General features: G+C 45.7%; 1 protein-coding gene and 2 long non-coding RNA genes across 3 annotated transcripts; 1 reads left to right on the top strand and 2 right to left on the bottom strand.

The window, feature by feature from the left end:
- Positions 1–820: 820 nt before the first annotated feature.
- On the bottom strand, positions 821–6255 carry LOC125720618 (uncharacterized). The gene is made up of 3 exons (XR_007385523.1): positions 5875–6255; positions 5031–5467; positions 821–1224 (listed from the first exon to the last, which is right to left on the bottom strand). It is a non-coding gene; the product is annotated as an uncharacterized LOC125720618 (long non-coding RNA).
- An 11130-nt stretch (positions 6256–17385) lies between these two features.
- On the bottom strand, positions 17386–18927 carry LOC125720515 (uncharacterized). Its single transcript, XR_007385484.1, has 2 exons — positions 18528–18927; positions 17386–17564 (listed from the first exon to the last, which is right to left on the bottom strand). It is a non-coding gene; the product is annotated as an uncharacterized LOC125720515 (long non-coding RNA).
- A 2273-nt stretch (positions 18928–21200) lies between these two features.
- LOC125720792 (uncharacterized) lies at positions 21201–24797 on the top strand. Its single transcript, XM_048996674.1, is given in 2 exon segments — positions 21201–24562; positions 24565–24797. Coding segments are annotated over 2 exon segments (3258 nt in total). The 5' UTR covers positions 21201–21420; the 3' UTR covers positions 24681–24797.
- The last annotated feature ends 142 nt before the right edge of the window (positions 24798–24939 follow it).

Below are 24939 nucleotides of genomic sequence, written 5' to 3'. Positions count from 1 at the left end.
TTACCTGCACGGCAGGTAAACAGAAAGATAAACAGAAAGAAAACTAAAGTCCGAACCAGGGAGCAGAACATAACTACATGAAACGAAAGAGAAACGGAACAGAAACTATAACAAAAAACACCAAGGATGCTATTTTCCACCGCAAAACGCGGCGCAAAGTGGTTCTGCTAGTTTCCTACCAAAGCATTGCCCATTTTCACGCGAATGATGAAATGCGCCCCCTTTCTCCTGGTAGGAGTGATGTTTTTTAAATGGGACGTGGGTGGGAACATTGTCCAAGGGTTGCTGTTTGACATCGCACTTCTAACCGCCAAAAATCACACCTAAAGCCATCAATCCATCCATCCATCCATCCATTTTCCAAACCGCTTAACCTACTAGGTCAAAGGGGCTCCGGAGCCTATCCTGGAAGCAATGGGCACGAGGCAGGGAACAACCCAGGATGGGGGGCCAGCCCATCGCAGGGCACACTCACACACCATTCACTCACACATGCACTCCTATGGGCAATTTAGCCTTAAGTTTTTTGGACTGTGGGAGGAAACCGGAGTACCTGGAGGAAACCCCATGACGACATGGGGAGAACATGCAAACTCCACACACATCTGACCCAGGCAGAGACTTGAACCCGGGTCCCAGAGGTGTGAGGCAACAGTGCTAACCACTGCACCCTTACAGTGCAAACCACTGCACCACCATGCCGCCCCCCTACAGCCAGTACCTCATTATTAAATGGAATTAAACGTGCGAGTGCACAACGCTCATGACTTACACAGATACGCGCTAATTTTTTAATTTTTTGTTATTTTACTTCATTTATATACGCTTCATTGTAGAGTACATCTGGTCCTTTCATGTAATCATACTGTTCAATAAAACTAGCATCAAAAACCTCTTTCAAGTTCATTATCGGAATTAAGCACGTACTGCAATTGAAAGGCCATTTGTATTGCTGAAAATGCGTCTCGGATAGTCAGGTGGAGCATTATAACGCAGCCCTCAGAAGGTCGTGCCATTCTTTCCGGCATGTTGTTTGCTGCGTAACACGGCCACGTGTGATGGATGTCTGTTGTGTATAAATCGAAGACACACTGGAGGACTTCGGAAGGCGTGATGCTGAGCTGCATGTGCCGATTCCAACAAAGGAGTCTACGCCGGCAGCAGTGCGGGCAAGGAGGGATCAGCTGGCAGGAGAGCTGAATCGGCTGTAGACTGGCAAGGAATCTAAATTGTGAAATGTAGAAAAATAACAGTGTTATTGCACATTACTTGAACAGTTTAAAAGACATTAAAAACAAAGATCACACTTTATATTAATATTTTGCGAACTGCAGACCCAGAATTAAAATTAAACATACAAGCATAATTAAGTCCCCGTTCCAGTTCAGCAGCGAGCTTCCCCAGCTTTTGACATCATTATACTGCTTCCGGCCCTGAGCAGGTGATCCGATGATGTCAGAAAACGAGCACATGCTCGCTGTTACCTCATCCCACGCCTGCATCACCTTGAAAGGCTTAGGTGGAACTGCGCTGCTGGATTGATACGCTCGGCACATTTTCACTTTGCGCACGAGCGCATCCGTTTCCTCGGTCGAAAAAGCAAACTTGATCGCTGGAGAAATGCGCCGTTGCTATAGCGATCCGCCATAGATCATGTGCCGCTACTTTTTAAAGGTGACGTGACATTCTGATTGGTCCGTTGCATGTTACACCCAAAACACGACTCTGAATAATTAAGAGAGTTAAGACAACTTCAATTGTCAAAATTGAGCCCCAAGAATAGTGCAACCAGAGTTGTAATACATGCCGGGCTGCTTTCATAGCCCCCAGACTCATCACATCCAAGTTAATATGATGTCACGGGGTTGCTAAAAGGGGACTAAGCTAATCAACTTGTAAGCATACCGTCTTCAGATTCCTGCAAAAGCTTAATTCTGACAGAATGATTGTTGCTTTTTCTATATGGAAATGTTTAATTGATATCCATTTATCATTGATCGTATATAACATAGACTGCCCCCCCAGCTCAGTAAGCAGTTAGAGTTTTTGTAGGAATGCAAGTTCATCCACTGATATTTTATCGAGTTGCAATTTCCTGACCTCAGCATGGAAACTATGCTATGAAAGTCACAAGCCTCAGGCTCCTATAGATTCTGCTGTGTGCTTGGGAATTTCCCGGGTCGACCCATGTATACTTGATATGCTGGCAACATATCTTTCTTTTGACATCTGCTGAGTTCTGCCGGTCCTTTGACTTTCAGCAGATTATAAACTTTAGAGAAAAGTGCCACATGTCGATCGTGGTGATGTTCTTGAACAGAATCTCATTTAGAAACTTCCAATAGATTTTCCATGCTTTGTGTTTTCTGCATGCCCACCATTCAGAAGTTCTCTAAAATGGGCTGTTTCTGCTAAGATTGAACAAGTACTTTTGACTGACAGGTCTGAGTTGAAAAATGAAGAAGAGGTTTTAGCTGTCAGTTTGTCTACAGTCCGTTCTAATGAAACCTCACCCAGTCTTGCAGCAGATCAATACCTTCCTACCAACCAAGAAAGCTCATCTAAGCCTTTGAAAATTGACTAATAAAACAAATATTTCTTCAGGTGGTTTCTCTTGCTCAGTGATTATAACTTCTTACTTTCTTATTGGTGTAGAGAGCCTGGGAGACCCCAAGAATCATCCCAGCAACTTCTGGTGTAGCCTTGCTAAGCTAACATGCCCTGATGTAGCGCCTCAAGTCATCTACAGTCACATGAGTAGAGTAATCTTACATAGAAAGGGACCCGCTATATACCCTACATAAGGCCACCCTTCCTGTAAAAGCCAAACCGCGTGCCAGGCCAATACGAACGAACGAGTCACGGGAGTCTAGTCTCCAGGGGATTATCTACATGTTTTATTTAGCTACATCTGTGACGCATCAAGATACTTCAAGTCCACGTTCCTCCATCCCAGGTTCGCTGTATATTTGTCTACTAATCCTTCCTTGACAGCATGTCTGTCTGACAAGCATCACCTGTCAGTGGCATTAATACTTGTAGGTAAAATCATGTGACTTGACATGTCACTTGATGTGAGTGGGTCAGGTGCAACCTGTCATGCATGCCTAACCGAAAGCGTCAAAAGCGTAAAATCAGTGTAATCTTCATTTACACTAAGAGTAGAGTCTGCAGCAATAGTTTTGTATGTATTTATGTTTTGAAATGTAAGCCACTTTTATTTTGTACTTTAATATTTCTCTCTGAAGTGGGCATGTATATTTTGGCTCAATTTTCTTCTTTTTGCGGCTGTATTTGTGTAACGTTACGTGGCTGTTAAGTGATTATTTGATAAAAGCTAAATCAATGCTATCAGCGCTAAGTGTCTGGGTTGGTTTCCTCAGTCGTTTGCACTACAATACATCTGCAGAAGTCTCAGAGTTTCCAAGCCGAAAACTTAAAGCTGAATGGAGAAAAACATCGATGGGAACTGAAGATCACTGATCATGGAAGGTTTCTGCAAATACAGAAATGCTCTCAGAAAGTCCAACTTTGTCAGAACAAATCACAGTAATCCAATAAACAGACCAAACAATGTCAAGCCATAATGTTTACGCACATACTCAGGTTACGCTTGTTGAAAGGTTTAATTTGCATAATTTCCTTCTTTTTCATCTGTAGTGGTGTAACGTCAACTCCTGCTGTAAGTGTGTATGTACCCCTATAACCCTGCTGATGTTGGGGGTGAAAGGACCCCTTAAAAATTTGGCTGGGATAAATGAGAGGGATGGATGGATGGACAGACGGATGAATGGACGGATGGATGATAACTGAACACTGCAGATGGTATTGCTTTTCTTTTTTTTAGTTGATCACATGTCCAGTAAAAACTAAAAAAATTCAACATGACATAGTACGGAGTAAATGCTGTAGATGTATTATTAACATCTTAATTAGACCCCCCCCCCTTCTGAATAGGAAATTGGCTCATTCCTCATAGGCTCAGCGTTCAGTGACACTGGCCTGTGCCTTCTGCACCTGCTTCCTCTCACGCTGTGAGTCACACGCCATGTTTGGAAGAACCAGCAGGTCCCACCCCCGACTCCCACCCCCCCAATTCCCCTTATGGCCCCTGAGGGCCCTCAAGCAGTGTGAGACATCTCATCTCCCTGAAAAACACAAACCAGTTTCCTTGCACGTTCCAGTCCCCAAAAGTTAACGGAGCAACTGGAAACTAGAGCAGGACAGCCACTGTGAGGCTCATGTAAATTTGACATTATTAACATTTCTGTTCATGTCACAGATACTTTCATCCGCAGCATATCTGTAACCGCAAGTAACAGCAGTCAAAGAACTCAAAATATAATCAGCAAGTAACCTCCAATAATTTAAAAAATTCGATAAAATATTTTGCCTAGTAGCTTAAACCATTCATGAAAGACTTCATTCATTTAAGATAGATTATGGAAAAGCCCTTTATGCAGTGAACAAAAAAATCTAAAGATGTATAGCGCATGAGTATCTCATTTCCGAAACATTATGATTCTTTAGGCATTTCCTCAAGGGTAAATAAGCTGTTTTCCACGTAGGGTTTTACTTAGAAACAGTTAGCATATACATTTCCTGCTACAGCTGCAAAACTCGGTGAAATGAATTCACTGCTGGTTTTAATTTGGACACTTTAAGTCATCAAAGTGATCCTCCGCTTCTGTCTTTTAAATTGCACATGTCATGTCCTGTTACCTTTTTCACTTGAGATCGGGCTTTAATCACGCAAAGTATTTCACCCAAGTCTGTCTCTAGATGAGATGGTTCGGGCGATACGTGACGCAGGAAGTGAGGGAAAGTCAGCCTCCCACCAGTCTAACTTGCCTCCAGAGGTGTAGTAGAGGGTATACACAAGTTTATGGTGTACACCCACCTCTAAAAAAATAGATTCACCTTACACCCACCAAATAATTGTGAGAAATGTGTATCAGTCTAAAGATAAGTGCGTATACATAATTATAAGTATAACATATATACCATTAATTGTATAATGGTACACTCACCTACCAAGAGTCCTGCTAAACCAGTGTTTTCAAAGTTGGTCCTCAGGGACCTCCAGACAGTCCATGTTTTCCATCCATCCATCGTCCAAACCGCTTATCCTACTGGGTCGCGGGGGGTCCGGAGCCTATCCCGGAAGCAATGGGCACGAGGCAGGGAACAACCCAGGATGGGGGGCCAGCCCATCGCAGGGCACCAATCCATGTTTTTGCTCATGAAAAGGTAATATCAGCCGAGACAGGAAACGCATAGAAGGCCGCTGGCTGCTGGTTTATTTAACAAGCAGGACAGACATCTAGGGGTCCAGCAGCTCCGTTTTTACACGACACCTTGAGACAGGGAGAGATCCATCGTCTCAAGCCTTTGGATTTAGCATGTGAACCCGTTTCAGTGATGTGCAGCAGTAATGTCCCATCCGTGTGTGTTTTCTTGGGTAATCCTGAAGTAGGGAATGGTAAATATTTATGGTTAGAAAAACTGTAAAGCACAGAAAGATGTAGAGATTATACTGCACCATCAATCACTGACATGTGTAGGGGAATCAGTCACCAATGGGATATAGCATCGCATCCCCCCACCCACTATATTAATTAATGATAATTTCACTTCCTGCTCAGTACAGGTAATTCAGGGGCCCTAAGCTACTGCCTATTCTGCCTATAGCTAGAGCTCTGGATGTGGGTACAATCAGTTGGGGTTTAGAGTCATTTAAACCTCTATCAGCATCCTTTGCCGGTTCGTCTGGTCTGCCACAGATACATCTCGAAACAAACTGCCGACACCAGCAGCAAAATCACACCCAGACATCCAGTCCCTCAGAGCCTTTCAGGCTTGAAAAGTGCAGACCTCCTGGAGAGCCGATTCCTGTGGTCATTACAGATCCTCCGGGCTCGTCTTGTCAGAGAATCCCAGATGAAAACATCAGCGGAAGATCTGGCGTCGTACTCGATCAAGCTCCGCTTGAAAAGCAGCCGGGCGTAGGCAGCCATACCGGTGATGTGTGGAGCGGGTCATATCGCTCCGATGAGACTGCGAGGACGGCAGTGGAGTAAAGCAGCATAAACGCTAAAACCGTGCAGCGAGAGTCCATTAGCGGCGGGCAAATCAACCATAACTCGACCTGGATCTCAGCCCAGATCAAACTCCCTCCGGAAATATATCGAGAATCGCAGCAAAATCTACTTCTCTGCCCGTCAGCCTCTGACTGACGGCAGCTAAATTGCTCACGTCCAGATAATTAACATAGAATATGTATTAAATATGTAGTAGCTTGCATTTTTTTTGGGGGGGGGGGGGTCATTTATATTAACAAAAGTATCGTCTGGATTCGTGTGGCTGGTGGTTAGGAACAGACTGTATGCACGCTGAGTGCAAGCTCAACTTAATTACACTACAAAGGCTTACTTACCCAACCATTAGTCATTAACAGAAAGATAATTACCTCGGAAAGAAGACTAATTTTATATTCTTTTGGTTGGATATTCACTTGAGCGAAAGACTCCCTTTCTGCACCCAATACCGTCTTTGCATTCATTTATATTATCGTAAGGATTCCTCAGTCTTGAGTTAACAATGGGATTGTTGGATTAACGTTATAACCGGGCCCTTTCTGGATGCACAGAAAAGAAAGATTAGCTTTGTCAAATACAAAAGTATTTGTTGGCATAAGCATATCAGACGCGGCTCTCTTTTTAAATGAAGGATGAAAACAGAAGTGTATACAAACCCATAGAAATCTCGGACTGAAAAAAAAATGATGTTGATTCATGGAAAACCTTGGAACACGAAACTTTCATTGTTCCTTAATAACATGTTTCAGTGTGAAACTGAAGCAGCCTGTTTCAGTTGCTCCAAATTGATTTTGTTTACTTGTTATGCTTCTAAAAAATGGGAAATAGTTCCCAATTCCCCTGTCTATATGCCACCAGAACATAGAACCTGACTTCTCCTGTTTACGCTGAAGAATTGCAGATTGTTTTTTTTATAAATACAGGCAGTATGTGACATTGGTAACTGTTTCTACAGCATGGGGAAAGGAGACCAGTGAGCGATGGCTTGCTTTATAACTGAGACTTCCCTGTAATGGACTGGCATCCCACCAGGGCGTCCCCCTGTCGTGTGCCCAGTACTGCCTGGGATTGCCTCCAAGTCCGTCTACTGGGTAAGTGGAAGATGGATGGGTCGATTATCCCTCTTTCATTACAGAAGCGAGTGTTGACTCTGGATGGATATCCACAGAGACAAGATCCCTTACAGCAGTAGTTCTCAAACTGTAGGTTACGCCCCCCCCCCTCCCCTCCCCTCCCTCCAAGTGGGTCATTAAATAATTGTCAGGGGTTGTGAGATTGTTAGCAATCTGTTAGTGAACTTTATATCACCAAGCACCCTTGGAATATTTTAGCGTGGGACCCCCCCCCCCCCAGGCAAATTTAATCATGAGTGATCTACATTCCCACCCACCCTTCCCCCCCACTTAGCGAATTATATGGTACAAAATAAGGATCACAAGACTTACCCAACACTCTTTGTGGGGTCTCCAAACATAGTAAGCCCTATAATAGACATTTTTGCACCAGTATAAATAATTTCAGACAGTCTGGTTTGTCACCAAAGGGAGTCCTCTGTGACTGGGAGTATTTAAGTATCATTTCCCTTGTGGCCTCCTTTGCCATTTTCAGATTCGGCCCTGACGGAAAGCGGTCCGAGCAGGTCAGACGCCAGTCCAACCTCACTCTCGATCTACTCCGCGGAAAAGGCTTTGCGTGCCAGAGGCTCAGAGAAGAATATCGGTAGCGTCAGGAACTTTTTAAGGTTTCGGGGCTAGGCAAAGAAGCATTGTCATTTTTTCAGGTAAAGACATTCTGGCAGCCAGCACTGGCAGTGAGGTAGCTAAATAACCTCTGCACAGCTAAAGCTGTCACCTGAGACGTAATGCGGTATCATCTAACGTCATCATCGCATTTGTTTGGACGTTTTCTTCTTTTCTTCCAAACTTCCTCAGCTTCTCCTCGCTGCCCTTCTCAGCTGCATGTGACGTCCATCTGTGCACGCCAAGAATAATTGTCACGTACGGATGCCGTTTACAGTCTTACACGGCACCTAGCCATTCGCCATTCATCCATAAGCGCGTCAGTCGGCTCACTGAAGGCAGCTGACGTCTCATAACGATCCCTCGGGTCCCTAGGCGGCGCTCGTCTGTCTCACAGCAGATGTGACGCTTAGCGGAACGACGTTGCGCAATAGTTTCACTGCCACTTTGCTCATAGCAAACAGTAGCAACGTTCTACATTAATTTAGCTAACAGTACAGCACTTAAAATCAGATCTGTTAATGACTCCTCCCGTAATCACCATAATATATGGGCACACATTGAAGACAGAGCCAGAGGACAGGATTAACTTAAATAATGACAGTTGCCTCACTCATACCCTCCCTACATCTAAATTAGCTGTTGCCTAAATAAATTTGCCCCATTTAAGCCAAAGCAAACAAATTAGCAGAGGATTTAATATTGCTCTTTGGTCCTGTTACCCCAGATTTATGTAAAGCGAGAAGCACCTGCAAATGTGAGCGGAATAAAACCGGCGTCGTGTTTTCAGTAACAAACTATTCCCCCCACAATCCCAGCAAAGCAGATACAGTTGTGTCAGGCTGAGCTTAGGACGACTGTGTAACAGCTTTGAACATTTTGTCAATCAATTATTCTAAAAACCAAAAAAGTTATGAAATACTAAATATTAATTACTATATAAAAAAAACAAATAAACATTTTTATTCATAAATGACCAAAAAAATATACAAGTGAAAACTTATCCAGCACAGGGTCTCGAGCTACTGACGATATTAGTTTTTTAATTAGGCAAAAATAAAAACGACAAATTTACCTGTTACTGCCAATGTTTATCTGATTTAACCCTGACCATAAATGCGGGCAGTAATTCAAACAAGCTTAATTAATTAAACAAAAATACCAGTGCCCCCTCCTCCATCCCCCATCCATCCACCATCCCATGAGGAGTGGGATGATCAAATTGTACTTGATCCCTCTTGCCCATCCACACCCCCCACCCCCATCCTTTTTGGCATCATCCAGTGAATGATAGCTAATTAGCATGTTACATTACATTAGGTGACATGGCTTAACTCGGGATTTGAAATTAATGTGTATCATCTCGGGATAGCTAAAGCGCGCCCCGCAAGTCCAAATTTAATTTACCTCAATTGAGTTCGATTAATCCCCGGAACAAAATGAGAACCCTGGAGGGATGTCGTTCTGAAAGTGTCTCTAATCGGCGCGTGGGGACGGTTTTTATTGCCAGCTTTCGATAACGGCGCTGTTATATGAGAGGTGTGTCAGCGTTTCCATTTTGTGGCCCCTCTCAAATGGCGCATTTCCACCGACATACAGGAACTGACCCGTACCCAAGCCGGTTCTAGCTTGCTTTGGTTTTCCACTGCATAAGGGTCGGTTCAGTAAAGACGTAGCCTAGTTTGGAGAGCAAGAGGGACGTAAAACCAAAGAAGCGCTTATTTGCTGTTCACATGGTGTACGTCATGATTTACTACAGTATGTGCTAATTTTCCGCTAGCATGTCTGTCAGAATTATATTAGCATCAACCAAAATTAGCATTCGCTTGTGTAAATTTCCATTATGAATCCATTCTGTTCAACCAATCTATAGTACTTTTTCCAAGTAGAAGGTTGGACATTTTCGAGTTTCGAGTTATCAGGAACGCATCAATGCATCGCAATGTTCGTGACCAGTAACCCATACGTATCGAAGCAGATCACTGGATCTTCCTTGTGCATTTCTACGAATGAGACGGCAGTGACGCAACCAGCTCGATTTAGTCTCACTTTTGGCTGTGCTTGTAAGCAAGGCCACGTCAGTGCCGGTACGGGTCCGGTGCGGCTTGCATAATTTACAATGGAAAACCGTCTCTTTGCGGTTCGGCTCGGGTTCGGCTCGGTACATGATGGCAGTGGAAAAGCGTCAAGAAGCCACAGGTCAGTGTTTAGAGATTCACCTACATGCACTTGCAGCTAAACCACTGTGGTTCCTTTGTTTATGAGCTCAGCCTGAGGAAATTTTAAAAAAATCAAATGCTGTCTCTGATGCTGGGGTGAGTTGACTCGCCTAAAGTCTTAATCTAATCGTCTAATTGGATAACATGGAATAATTTCACGGCGTTTTCACAGTTGCCGGTGAAAACTGCAGGAACTGCGCCCCCCCCCATGTCCCCCCCACGGAAGACGCAGTTTGTTTCTGCCGGTCGGATTCACTTTGAGCCAGAGGTGGTCCAGCGAGCCGGAAAATATTAACATGTCAGTCAGACTTCGACGTGGACAGCTGGCCGCCTGTCGTAGCTTTCCCGACAGCCATTTTACTACAAAGCTGTCACCGAGAAATCACATTTAATTCAGCTCATGGCCCAAACCTGCTCGTTCCCTCCAGATTTCCTCTACATCCTGTGAGGCGCCTTCAGATGTACCTGCCCTTTGTATTTATATACCGAACAGCTTTTAATTAAGAAAACGACAGGAGCCGATCATCACTCTTTCCAGCCTTGATTCATTTTGACTTTGCCATTAATATAAAGTATGCAGCTGTAAGTTTAGCGGGCAAATTTACTGTTCCTTCCACACACACATGGGTTAATTAATTGTATTATACAAAGGCTAATTGCCCGAAACGTCCCATAAATTTTCAGGTGACAGTGATTTCATTAGCTTTTTATTTGCCTACAAATCTGGTATTGCTTTTCAATAAATGTAACATCGGACCTTTGGAAGAACTACACACCTCCCAGTAATAAAGATGAATTTACAGCCGCGCTTAGCGGTTGGGTACCTTCTTGCGTCAGGGGTGGGGTATTAACGCAATAACTCAGACGTGTTGCTCTTGCAACAAGTGACCGCCTCTTTTTTTTCCTCCGGAAATAGATGTCAGCCAATTGTGAAATGTAATAAAACTGCCGGGAATCAGAAGTCAGGCTTGAAATAAAATAATTTAAGGTGACAGGACTCTATGACCAAGACACTGGCCCACTCTCCATACTCAGGGACGGATTATGGGTTGTGTGGCCCCTGGGCAAAACGTTTGCGAGCCCCCCCCCCCCCCACCATCACCAGCACCACCACAATTCAAGGGCCCTTGGCAGCCAAACGCCCTCCCTATAGGGTCAGGGGCCCTTGTAGGCAGAGGATCAAAGAATGTAGGCCCTCTAAAATAGACAAATGAAAATACATTGTTGATAAGCGTTGCAAATTGTTTTGGGCCCCCTGCACCCCAAGGGCCCCTGGGCAGCGGCCCCGCTGGCCCGGTCCGTAATCCGTCCCTGTCCATACTGGGCTATAATTTGTCCTTGCGTGATAATTCGTAGGTCACTGACTTCCTGACACCTCATTACTAAAACTTGAGGAAACTCTAATTAGGCCTTTTCCTCTCCTGAACGTATCTAAAGGACACTGAAGACGAACAGCTTCAATTTGTGTCTCTGACCTCACAAAGCTTCACGTTACGCTGCTTTTCGGCGATACCCTGGGCTTATTCCATCCAGTACCAAACCAATGTGGTGCCCTGGGCAAGAAGCACCACTGGCGCCCCCTGTCTGAGGCAAAGTGAAACTAGTTTGGCATGTCTGCACCCCCCCCCCATAGTCTGGCCCCCTAGGCAGATGCCTATGTCACCTATAGGACTGACCGGCCTGGATCCCATAGATCACATATAGGGACCAAATTGTTCCCAAAGTGTAGGTAGCCCCGAAACGTCCTTACTTTTGGGGACACGTCTTCAGGTCCCCGTTTGGATAACCTCAATTATATAAAAATCTGTGAATGCAATCAGAAAAGTTAAAATGTCGTAAGGTTAGGGCTGGGTGGGGGTAGAGGGTGTCGTCATTGGGATTAGGGTTTTTCCCATAGAAATGAATGGAAGTTCCCCAGTTAGATAGATACCGCATTTGACTTCACTCCTTATGAAAGAATAGCTACATTTGAAAGATAAAGGGAATCCTTCCATCATGCTCAGTATATCTGTCAGATTAACAACAAATCACTGCATTTTAAACCCGAATTTGGTTTGATAACAGAAATCGTTTTTTTTGTATGGAGAGTCAGTGGGTCACTGTAGGAGAACCCCAGCGAAGATCACGGTCCCTCACGTTAATACACGCCCACCCTCCCCCTCTCCACGCAAACCTAGAGGTCAAACCTGCCCTGGTGGCCAAGGAAGGAGCCACCATGTAGGCCCTGCTCTCCATAGCAGCCGTGGGCTCTTTGCTGGACAAGCGCTGGAGCTCGTCACCGAAAGTGGGAGCTCAGCCGCTCGGGAGCTCAGCCACTCGGGAGCCCGCGGAGAGCTCAGTGAATCCGCCATCTGTCCCGTCTGTTCCTCCTCGAAAAAGCAAACAGGTAACGGCATCCCCTGAAGTAGGAGGATGTGTTTGCCGTAGTGCACGGAAATATCAGCGCCGTATGTGAGCGGACACCCAGGTCCAAACGACGCACCTCCGTCTCCGGTGGTCCGAGCGGGTGGTGGATTTCCGATCCCTACTGGGAACTCTCTTCATGCGCTTTCCAGGATTAAACCCAGCAGCTTCTGTCACCAGGAAATGATGCGTCACACGACTGCGGGATCTTTAGACGAGCTCCGCCTGGCGAGGGGAGACCGCAGCGGGAGCAATTATCCCACCAGCAATCAAAGCAGTACATGTGGACTTTGATGTTGCGGACCATGTATGGTGAGATATGCTCAGACTTTTCAACTTTTGAAAGGTGCCCCTTCATGTAACGAGTCCCATGTGGAGATGATAAGTCGGATCACAGTCAACTTTCAGATGATCTCTTGCCATTATTGACCAGCAAAGGGCAGAGCTGGAAAGGCAGCTTAAATGTTAGTCTCAACGGCAAAACTGCAAAGATAACCAACTGCAAAGGTAGCCTGCATGTCACTCTCAACGGCAGAACTGCAAAGATAACCAACTGCAAAGGTAGCCTGCATGTTACTCTCAATGGCAGAACTGCAAAGATAATCAACTGCAAAGGTAGCCTGCATGTTACTCTCAACAACAGAACTGCAAAGATAACCAACCGCAAAGGTAGCCTGCATGTTACTCTCAACAACAGAACTGCAAAGATAACCAACCGCAAAGGTAGCCTGCATGTTACTCTACAGCTCATCCAAACTACCCAGAATTCACTCTGCAGAAAGTTCTCCTTGCGTGCTTATTGTCCAGTAACCAGTGTGAAATTCCCATGAATAAGGTTCGTTCCGTAAGGCTGGTGTTGTGACTTGATCCATCACAGTAGGGTGCAGTGGCCCCGTGAATCAGCCGGGGCAGTTTTGACCCCCACACCTCCAGGGCTCTCCGGATTTGACCTCTCCCTGTGCTTGAGTGCTACAAGCGTGTCTAGCGGTGACCTTGGATTGTTCAGACTAAGTGTTTCTAATCCCAAATGGGGCACAGGAAGCTCCTTGCCTTTCATGTGTAACCTTGTGTGAATACTGATAGAGGCTCTGGGTAATTATGACCCTCGATAACTGGGCAAGTGATCACCATTTGTCCAGAATAACAATTAGCCTCACTGCATATCTTTGGATGTCAAGACTAAAACAGGGTACGAGGAGGGAACCCACTTAGAACAACTAAATAATAACAGTGATCAAGATAGACATCGTGTTTACGGAACAGATCAGTCTGTACTAAAAAGAAATACCATTTATTTTAGGACGCTAAGAACATTCCTTCAGACTCAGACTTTAAAACTGATATAAAATGGTTCTTGATGATAGTTCTTTAATTTCCTCGTAAGGATTAATATCTACTGAAATATCAATCTTAACACTTAAATCTGACTTTAAACCAGTGTAAGGTAGTTTAACCCTTAACTCAGATTCTTAAGGGATGTTTAAATTCACAGGCAACATTCACCTCTTTACAAAGATCACCTAAATTGGCTGCATTTATGAGATACATTGATTACTCAAAAGATACTTTCAGCCAATCAAATTTTGAAAGGATTTTTTTTTGCATCAGGTTAAATTACGTGGCAAAATAGATGCACCCAGGGCATTGAAGGAATATTAGGTGCAGATTATCTTTGATGTCTAATGGCTCTGGGCGTGGGAGGTGAGCAAAGGTAGCCCGCTTCCCACAGCTAATGTTTGTTTACAGTGCTCAGTCTGAATCCCCCTCAGCTTGTTTTTTGACCCATCTGCATGTCAATGATTTGTTACATATTACTGCTGCTCGGTATTCAGGGAAAAAATAAACAGTCACATTGGCCCCAAAGAACTCAATATCCCAAAGTTCAATGGGAGCATTTGGCTGCTCCTTTGTGCCGCAGCCTGGTTAGAGTACGTGGGTGTTATTCAAATAACTTAATATATTAAATTTGCCTCCATGACACTAATAATCTCATTTCCTTCCTGCTGTGTTCCATAGTTTAATATCATATATCGTTTTGATTAATGATCCGAAACCATAAGTAAAGATTCTCGATGAAGTATATTATCTGTGCTGAAGAAACGAGCAAAAAAAACATTAAATGATTGATGATATTTATGGTAAATTGTTATGCAGCTGTATGTTGCGGAGGTGAGGCGTCCTGTGACTGTGAAAGAGGTGTGACACTGAGTATTTACTTTTATTCATTTTACTGAGCAGGAAGCAACATACTTCTTTAAACACAGGTAGCATCAGTCCGTCCCTGGAAGAATTAGGGGGTTAGGGGTCCTTACTCAAGGGTCCAACAACATTTTCTATCAATCCCAGGATTTGAACCAGCATCCATCTGATCCCAAGCTGCAAATCCACACACCACCCAAAGCAAACCATATGGACACCGACTTTCCCTTAATATTGTCCTGGAGGAGCCTCATAAACATAAACACAGAAAGACACACAGGCTCTGCCCTGCAGGACTCTCCTGCCCTCACACACACACACACACGTCGGGTAAACATATCTATACCACTCATTTATTTCTATAGGAATAATGCTAATGCTAACTATGACAAGCTTATCCCCTACCCAGTCCTAACCTTAACCCTAAGTAACCAAACAAAATATGAGATTTTTGGCATTTTTACTTTTTTGATTGCATTCACAGATCTTCGTGAGGACCTGAAAAATGGTCCCCACAACATCGAAATAACAGGTTTTTATGGCATTGTGGGAGACATTTGGTCCCCACAATGTAATATACACTTAATCCACACACACACACACACACACACACACACATACAGCTCTGGAATAAAATAAGAGATCGCAGCAAAATCTTCATTTTCACTCATTTCTCAATTTATTTATTTTGTTTATTTTATTTGAGCGAGGAATCAACCTGCTTCTCAGCATAGCCTTCTGCCAGCAGAACCAGGATTAAACCAGCATTTAAAAATACAGATTCTTAAAAAATATGGAGTGATCTTTTAATTTTCCCAAAGCTGTATTTGTATTCATATCTCTACGTAGACAATCCATTCATTTCTATGGACAAACTCTAACCCTACCTATGACAACCCTAACCCCTACGCAGCCTTTACCACAAGTAACTAAAAATACAAGACTTTTGGCATTTTTACCTTTTTGACTGCAGTGACAGATTTTTGAGAAATGGCGTTTTCTCCATTACTGCTTTGCACACTCTTGGCATTCTCCCGATGAGCTTCAAGAGGTAGTCACCTGAAATGGTTTTCCAACAGTCTTGAAGGAGTTCCCAGAGATGTTTAGCAAGTGTGCGAAGCAGTAATCAGAGCAAAGGGTGGCTATTTTGAAGAAACTAGAATATAAAACATGTTTTCAGTTATGTCACCTTTTTTTGTTAAGTACATAACTCCACATGTGTTCAATCATAGTTTTGATGCCTTCAGTGAGAATCTACCAATATAAATGGTCATGAAAATATAGACAACACATTGAATGAGAAGGTGTGTCCAAACTTTTGGCCTGTACTGTATGTATATATATATACACAGTACAGTACAGTAGGGATTAACGCTGGAAGTGTGTTAAGCCATTTCATCAGCCGGCCTTGTCAACAGTCATCGCCAGTCTCCCCTATGGCACGGGTTTGGCACCCAAACCATTCTATTATTGCCGGTCCAAAGCAGGACGATGCAGAGCCGCTCTTCTGGGGGGGGGGGGTTAGTGGGGTAAACAGGCAGCCAACGCCCGCCAGGCAGGCTTGTGTCCACGTGACCACCCGTCGAAGCAGTGGTCGGCACGCCTTTCTGGTTTCCGTGGCAACCACCCATCCGTTGGACATACACTGCAGTAAGGTCTTCCCCCCGCTGCCTTGACTGACGCCTTGCGATTTCCTCAGATGTCTGGCGGCGAGGTGCATCCCACGGTGGTTATGAATGTTTGCTTATTCACCCCATCGCCCTGCTGTTCGTATTTCCCTCTGGGCCTGACCCAAGCTGTGCCCAAGCAGCCGAATTCTACCTCACCTCCGGAACGTCCAAGCATTTTCATCTGTATGATTACAAGTCAGCGGGGAAGGTCAGATCAAATCCGTTCTTTCATGTTGTGACATGGAAATACTCCCATATATTTTTTCATACCCGGCATTTTCAAAATGTTATATTCTGCGGGGAAATAAAATTAATAAAATATGACAGGTCGATGACATGTCTGTGTTTCTCACAGTCCGAATGGAAGAGGCAGAATGTTAGTATCATCGCTGTCCGAGGAAAACCGCGTATTTCCAAAAAATCCACTACTGCAGGACTGCGAAAAAATGCATTTTCTCAGAAACTGCTTTACAAAATAAACTTAAAACAATGTAAGACACCCTTATCGCCATGAACAGAAACAGACGTTAGACAGCCGTCAGTGAACAGTTTAATGTTCTAAATGGACTGAGATGGATTGTCAGCGAGGCGAATCAGTATCAGCAAGATATAAAGTAGTCTTGCTTTATATTCACTATTAACGATGATATTAGCTAGCTATCTAGCTATCAAATAACAAAACCCATAAAAATAACCATCATGAATACAAATGTTAACCCAGGAGCCTCCAACTCCGGTCCTGGGAAGCTACTGTCCAGTAGGTTTTCTATCCTACCTGGTTTCTGGTAAATACCAGGAACAGGCTTGTCTCCTCAGAAGCCGAGTAGGATGGAAAACCTACTGGACAGTAGCTCTCCAGGACCGGAGTTAGAGACCCCTGGGTTAACCAGTACAAACCTAAAAAATATTTAAATAGATGACTTCATAAAACATTAATTGGTCGATTACATGTCAAACGACATCGGTAGACCGAGGAGAAATGGATGTATTCCCTTTATAGTAATCATTCATTTAGAGTAAAAGTTGGTGTCCCAATGAATGCAATAAGGACATATCAGAGATGCATGTTATGTTTAATATTAAATTTTTTTGTTGCTGTACGATATGCACTTCTATCCCAGGGCCTTAAAATCCCTGAAAGTGTATTCAGCAGCTGTCGGCTTGGCAGGCGCTGGGTCCTGTGGGCTCCCCATGCTCGGCACACTGTATTCCAGAGGACAATGCAATACCGGCGACCTGGCGGGAGATTAATAAAATCAAGCTGCCTCCACAAAAGGATAGAACAGTGAGCTTTCTGCCCGCCCCGAGGGACCACTCCGCGGGAACAAAAATAATAAATAAACAATAACAGTAACGTGAGTCACACCAGCGTGAGTCACACGCAAGGAGTGAGCACGTGCGGCCGTACACCAACGCCCCCCCGTGACCGCCATGTTGCCAGGTGAGTCACCTGGCTCTTGACAGCAGGACAATGATATGCCGCCTCGCTCATGGGATGGGATGTCAAGATCACTCACATGGCCGGAGTGTCCATAACAAATCTATATTCAGATCCCGCATGTCGCCCCCTACAGGTCACTTTGTGCATTTCAGACAGTAATTAATCAATACCAAGAAAAGGGGCTATGCAGGTTTTTGTGATAACTTTTTTTGTCAGCTGTTCAAACCCAGGTGCGAGGACTCTTCGGCCCATCAGTCCTCAAATTAGTAATCCAATTAGGGAGTTGCAGCGAAAACCCACATTAGCAGCTATCCTTTTTGGATGACATTGCCCCCCCCTGACCTAGAAGATAACTCTGATTCCCCAAAGACCCAGTTAGACTTGGGACTTCACCTTTTAGCACTTATGGTGAAAATTTGAGCATAATGTTGGCATGGTTACCGGAGGCTGAGGGTCCGAGCGATGCTGAATGGGTAAATAATCGTTTTAACCAGGTTTTCATTTCAGTTGCTCTGGTAAAGAGGGTTATGAAAAAGCTTTATTTACAACAAATTTACCACAGAAGAAAATGCATTCATTTTAAGTCATTGTCATCCTTTAGAAAATATTTAGAAAGTTTATATTAAATTATTAAATTATTAAATTATATTTAAACAATGCTTACCACCTCATCAGTTTTTATAAGACTGAAAGATGCATGTTAATGTTGTCATGAGCTGCTCGTACCGCCCTCATGTGGACCACACCCTCTCATTTACCTTGTGTGAAACTCTCATTGTCACCTGCTGTTCCGCGTTTCCTGCCTTCAGTGTGTATTTAGTCCGCGGTCAAGTCTGTTTCCCCAGATCTGTCACTGATGTTCGTTACCATCTGTCCTGCATTGCCCTCGTTTCCCCATAATAAGCCCGTCTGTTTGGATTCCTCGCCCCCAGAGCTGCTTCCACGCTCATAGCTCATGCACAGAATGCTACAAATGTTCTGAAGAATGGGAATATTTGAAAAATTTGCCAAAATCACTCAAAAATTAAGATCCCAGCAGTGCTCTTCATAAATTCATTTAAAATCTCGTTGGATCCTCCAGTTTTCCTTAGCAGCTGTGAGATAAAAGAGTGGTATTCTGCATGCGCACCACGACTTTGCCGCGATCGTTTGTCTGGAGACCTGGCAGCCGTACTGACCTGGAAGGAATAGCTAATCATTTATGCAGAAACAATATTTACCCATGTAAACACGAATCTACAGGGTTTAGCCAGAGGCAGAAACCTATCTCCGAGGATCAGTCTTAATCGCATAAGCAAAGATATTTAACACGGCCTAAATTTCTCAGCAGAATACATGGACACCCTGGGTGCATTGACAAAACAGTTCGCCCATGTTATGTCATCCACACTTTGGAAGGCCATGCAAGAGCCCTAAGATACAGTTTCACTTGCTATGTCTAAAATTGTATTTTTACAATAATGTTCGAGAGCCAGTCATTAACAAGAAAACCAACCCAAACTGGAGGGTTCAACTAATCATCCCCTTAGTTTCCTGTCAAGCACGGCATAGGAGTTCCAGGCAGAAATGAGCTGTTTTAATCTTTCGCAGCCCAGTAACCAAGACCTATACGGAGGTTAACTTATCCAATATGCACTCAGCTAAAAGCAGGATTAAAAGACTCACGGAAATATATGCAATTACGCTCATTAGCATGCATCGCCGTGTGTCCGGCCTTGCGTTTTCTTATTCAAATATTCAAATATAATGCTAATTCTTTGACTTTACTGTGCGGAAATGTAATAACCTGCGAGGTCCAACCTTTAAAAAAAATATGAGTAGAGAGTTTAAATGAATTCTGAGAGACATGCTAGCCAACTGCTTTCAAGCAAAGCCCAAGGTTTTACTGAAGGTTACACAATATATTGGAGAGAAACTTTACGAGTCACAGAAAAGTTGCGTAACGGCATACAGTTCTTCTCTGCCGCGTGTGTAGCGTGGTATAGATTCCAAAAGAAATTATACATTGAAATTACAGGAAATTCTCCTCTAAATCACATGAAGGTGTGGAAAATGAGGCTTGAAAGGGAGCAGGCAGCACCTATAACAGGTCGACCGTGGTACAGCTCTGGTGCGCATCAAGCCGGTCTTCTGATGCCGGAGAGTGGTGTCTGCTTGCTCGCTGTCACCGAAATAATGCCCTGATTCCTGGTCACTGAGCTAGTTAGCGTTTGTTGTGTTTGGTGTGGGAAGGCAATGTGGGGGAGGGGAGATGGGGGGGGGGCGAGTCACGATGGGAGGAGGCTCATATTCTGAAGGGTGCTTATTACAAAAACGCAATCAGGACTGTGGGGGTTTAAAAATGCCCCACATATCCCAAGCTAAGTCTAGTCGCTCTGAAAACCTTCCAACTTAAAAGCCCCCACTAAGGTGACACTATTACAACATGGAGAAGCTGCCCCCCCCTCAACCATTCCATTTTTTTTAAGAAGACTTGCTGTCCAGGAGGGGGCTTGCTGTGAATTGTTTGGGACTGACATAATTCCAGCGTATCAAGTTCATGGTCCAAGCTGTGTACGATGTGCTACCAAGCCCTGCTAACTTATACGTCTGGGGGAAGTGCGACCTTTCAACGTGTCCCCAATGCCCAGGAAGGGGCACATTGGAGCACATCCTTAGCAGCTGCCCAGCAGCCCTTGGAGGTGGACGCTACCGCTGGCGCCATGACCAGGTGCTGAAGACAGTAGCTGAGACCATAGCTACTGCAGTGGCTAACAATATACACACCCGAAGCCGGAGGGTAGTACCCTTTGTAAAAGCAGGAGAGAAGCCACGACCACAGCCAATTCCAACATCCAGCCTACTTTCATCGGCATCAGACTGGGAACTGCGAGTTGACTTGGGCAAGCAGCTCAAGTTTCCAGAGTATGTTACATCAACCTCATTGAGACCAGATGTAGTGCTGACTTCTGTCTCTTCTAAGCAAGTCCTCTTATTAGAATTAACAGTCCCTTGGGAGGACCGCATGGAAGAAGCCAACGAACGGAAGCGGCTTAAATACCAAGAGCTCATAGAGGAATGTCGGAGAAGAGGCTGGAAAGCCCGCTGCGAGCCAATAGAGGTGGGATGTCGAGGCTTTGCGGCTCGCTCCCTATGTAAAGTCTACACCTTACTTGGCATCACTGGAGCTGCAAAAAGAAAAGCCATCAAGTCCACCACAGAGGCTGCAGAGAGAGCCTCCAGGTGGATTTGGATGAAGAGGTCTGAAACGTGGGCCAATGCTGCTGGGACACAAGTTGGGGCCTGATCAGCCCTGGCTGGGTCGCCTGAAGGAGGGTGTCTGATGTTGCGAGACCCGAAACACCCAAAGATCTCAGGAAACATCACTGATGATGTGTCCCAGGGCATCTACGGATGTATCTATTCACCTTTTTAACTGGCGTGACCAGTGACTCCCAGGAAGAGACTGGGTGACAACCAAGTAAGATTGGTGACAACTGGAGAGACAGTGACAGCACGGAAAGACGGCAGTTGGGGCAGGAAGGGTTAGCAGCCCAACCTGCATCTCCTGTGAGGGAGAACCCAAAATAAGCTACAGATCAACCCACAGATAAACACCCCCAGGGGAGCCCGAGAGGGGGGGAGGATGAGCACCCCATTAGGACGGACCTAATGACGACAACTTCTGAAAACGGAATATCGACGACGAGCAGATGCTTTTGCGGCAAGGTCTGCAAGAACGCCCGAGGCCTAAAGATCCATCAGAGCCGGATGAAATGCTTGGAGCAGGAGAGCGCAGCACAACGCACAGGAATAACGCCTGGTGAGACGCAGGAGGAGCCCGGCCCGGAGACAACCCACAGTGCCCAGAACCTCCAAGTGCCCAGCACTCCAACTCCCAGCAGAGTAGTCCAGAATCATCGTATTAAGTGGCCTCAAGCGAAGCAGCATGGGCTGTGGCAGCAGTTTGATGATGATACATCTAGAATTGTCAACTCAACAGCAAAGGGAGGCGTAGAAAGCCGACTGAAGTACCTGACCACCATTATAACAAGTTTTGGGGCCGAAAGGTTTGGCATCGAGCAGGCCAAGTCCAGTAAGCCCACTTACATCAACAACCGGAGGGCAGACAAAGTCCACCATTTACGAAAAGAACTGCGTACACTGGCAAAGCAGTTCAAGGTAGCAGATGAAGAGGAAAAGCCACCTCTCGCGGAGCTTCGACACACTATCCGGAAGCAGCTTAAGACCCTGCGCAGAGCTGAATGGCATAGGAGACGGAGGGTGGAGAGAGCCAGGAAGCGAAGTTCCTTCATAGCCAACCCCTTTCGTTTTGCTAAGCAGTTGTTGGGACAGAAACGAAGCGGACGTCTCGAGTGTTCCCAGGAAGAGGTGGACAACTTTCTGCACAACACCCTCAGCGACCCAGTCAGAGAGCAAGGACTTGGACCACAGACAGCCCTTAGGGTCATGCCAACCCCTACAGTGGAGTTTAACACCTCAGAACCCACTTGGAAGGAAGTCCAGGAGGTGGTAACAGCAGCCAGAGCCAGCTCCACTCCAGGCCCCAGTCAAGTACCCTACAAGGTGTACAAGCGCTGTCCAAACCTCCTCAGAATTCTATGGAAGTTGCTGCGAGTGATTTGGCGGAGGGGAACCATTGCAGACCAATGGAGACAGGCGGAGGGTGTCTGGATACCAAAGGAGGAGAACTCAACCAGGCTGGAGCAGTTCCGATCCATTTCACTTCTCAGTGTGGAGGGGAAGGTCTTCTTCAGTATCCTTTCCAGAAGGATGACAGACTTCCTCTTGAAGAACAAGTACATCGACACCTCAGTACAGAAAGGTGGCATTCCTGGAGTTCCTGGCTGCCTAGAACACACCGGAGTAATTACCCAGCTGATCAGGGAGGCACGAGAAGGGAAGGGGGACCTGGCAGTGCTGTGGCTGGACCTAGCTAACGCATATGGGTCAATTCCCCACAAGCTGGTGGAAACCACTCTGGACCGTCATTATATACCCGATAAGATCAAGGACCTCATCCTGAACTACTATGGGAACTTCAGGTTGAGAGTGACATCAGGGAGCATAACATCCAATTGGTATCGGCTCGAGAAAGGGATTATAACTGGTTGTACAATCTCAGTTATCCTGTTTGCCCTTGCCATGAATATGTTGGTGAAGGCAGCTGAGATGGAGTGTAGAGGCCCCCTGTCCAAGTCTGGAATTCGTCAGCCCCCCATTCGAGCCTTCATGGATGACCTGACAGTTACCACTACGTCAGTGCCTGGATGCCGGTGGATCCTTCAAGGCCTGGAAAAGCTCATTTGTTGGGCTAGGATGAGCTTTAAACCAATCAAATCTAGGTCCATGGTCCTGAAGAGAGGGAAAGTGGTGGATAAGTTTCGCTTCTGTGTGGACGGTGTAACGATACCAACGATCACTGAGAAACCAGTCGTAAGCCTAGGCAAGGTTTTCGACTGCAGCCTCAGAGACACAGCATCGGTCCGAATTACCATTAAGAAGCTTGAAGCCTGGTTGTCCACAGTAGATAAATCTGGCCTTCCTGGCAGGTTCAAGGCATGGTTATACCAACATGGCATTCTGCCCCGCATCCTCTGGCCGCTGTTAGTGTACGAGGTGACTATGTCCACTGTTGAGACCCTGGAGAGAAAGATCAGTTCTTTCCTCCGAAGATGGCTGGGCCTGCCACGCAGTCTAACTAGTGCAGCATTATACAGCAGAAGCAACAAACTCCAGCTTCCTTTCAGCAGCCTGGAGGAGGAATTTAGAGTTTCTCGTACAAGAGAGGCACTTGTTTATCGAGAATCCAGCGACTCCAGAGTTGCTTCAGCAGGCATTGTGGTGAAGACTGGCAGGAAGTTCAGAGCTCAAGAGGGGCTAGAACTGGCAGAATCTCGTCTAAGGCACAGGGCTTTGGTGGGCACGGTGGCCGTTGGACGAGCAGGGCTGGGGTCATTCCCACAGCCACGGTTCCACCGGGCCCAGGGAAAGGACAGACGCCACCTTGTCCTGGAGGAGGTACGGGCAGGTGTTGAGGAGGTGAGGACCAGCAGGATGGTGAGCATGCAGCAGCAAGGAGCATCAGCAAGATGGGAAGGAGCGCTGGGGAGGAAGCTGACCTGGAATGACATCTGGAAGGCAGAGCCACAGCGTATCAAGTTCATGGTCCAAGCTGTGTACGATGTGCTACCAAGCCCTGCTAACTTATACGTCTGGGGGAAGTGCGACCTTTCAACGTGTCCCCAATGCCCAGGAAGGGGCACATTGGAGCACATCCTTAGCAGCTGCCCAGCAGCCCTTGGAGGTGGACGCTACCGCTGGCGCCATGACCAGGTGCTGAAGACAGTAGCTGAGACCATAGCTACTGCAGTGGCTAACAATATACACACCCGAAGCCGGAGGGTAGTACCCTTTGTAAAAGCAGGAGAGAAGCCACGACCACAGCCAATTCCAACATCCAGCCTACTTTCATCGGCATCAGACTGGGAACTGCGAGTTGACTTGGGCAAGCAGCTCAAGTTTCCAGAGTATGTTACATCAACCTCATTGAGACCAGATGTAGTGCTGACTTCTGTCTCTTCTAAGCAAGTCCTCTTATTAGAATTAACAGTCCCTTGGGAGGACCGCATGGAAGAAGCCAACGAACGGAAGCGGCTTAAATACCAAGAGCTCATAGAGGAATGTCGGAGAAGAGGCTGGAAAGCCCGCTGCGAGCCAATAGAGGTGGGATGTCGAGGCTTTGCGGCTCGCTCCCTATGTAAAGTCTACACCTTACTTGGCATCACTGGAGCTGCAAAAGAAAAGCCATCAAGTCCACCACAGAGGCTGCAGAGAGAGCCTCCAGGTGGATTTGGATGAAGAGGTCTGAAACGTGGGCCAATGCTGCTGGGACACAAGTTGGGGCCTGATCAGCCCTGGCTGGGTCGCCTGAAGGAGGGTGTCTGATGTTGCGAGACCCGAAACACCCAAAGATCTCAGGAAACATCACTGATGATGTGTCCCAGGGCATCTACGGATGTATCTATTCACCAACTTCCCCAGAAGCATTCACAGCAAACTGCTGAGAACGGCCGTCACATCAAAAATCCAGTCCCCAGGCAACTCCCTGCAAGAATGTCATGGAAAATTGTAAGAAATATTGTAGCAACAACAGTAAACAAAGACACA

Source organism: Brienomyrus brachyistius, chromosome 25 (assembly GCF_023856365.1).
Source record: "Brienomyrus brachyistius isolate T26 chromosome 25, BBRACH_0.4, whole genome shotgun sequence".
NCBI lineage: Eukaryota > Metazoa > Chordata > Actinopteri > Osteoglossiformes > Mormyridae > Brienomyrus > Brienomyrus brachyistius.
This window is presented reverse-complemented; position numbering and strand designations above follow the sequence as displayed.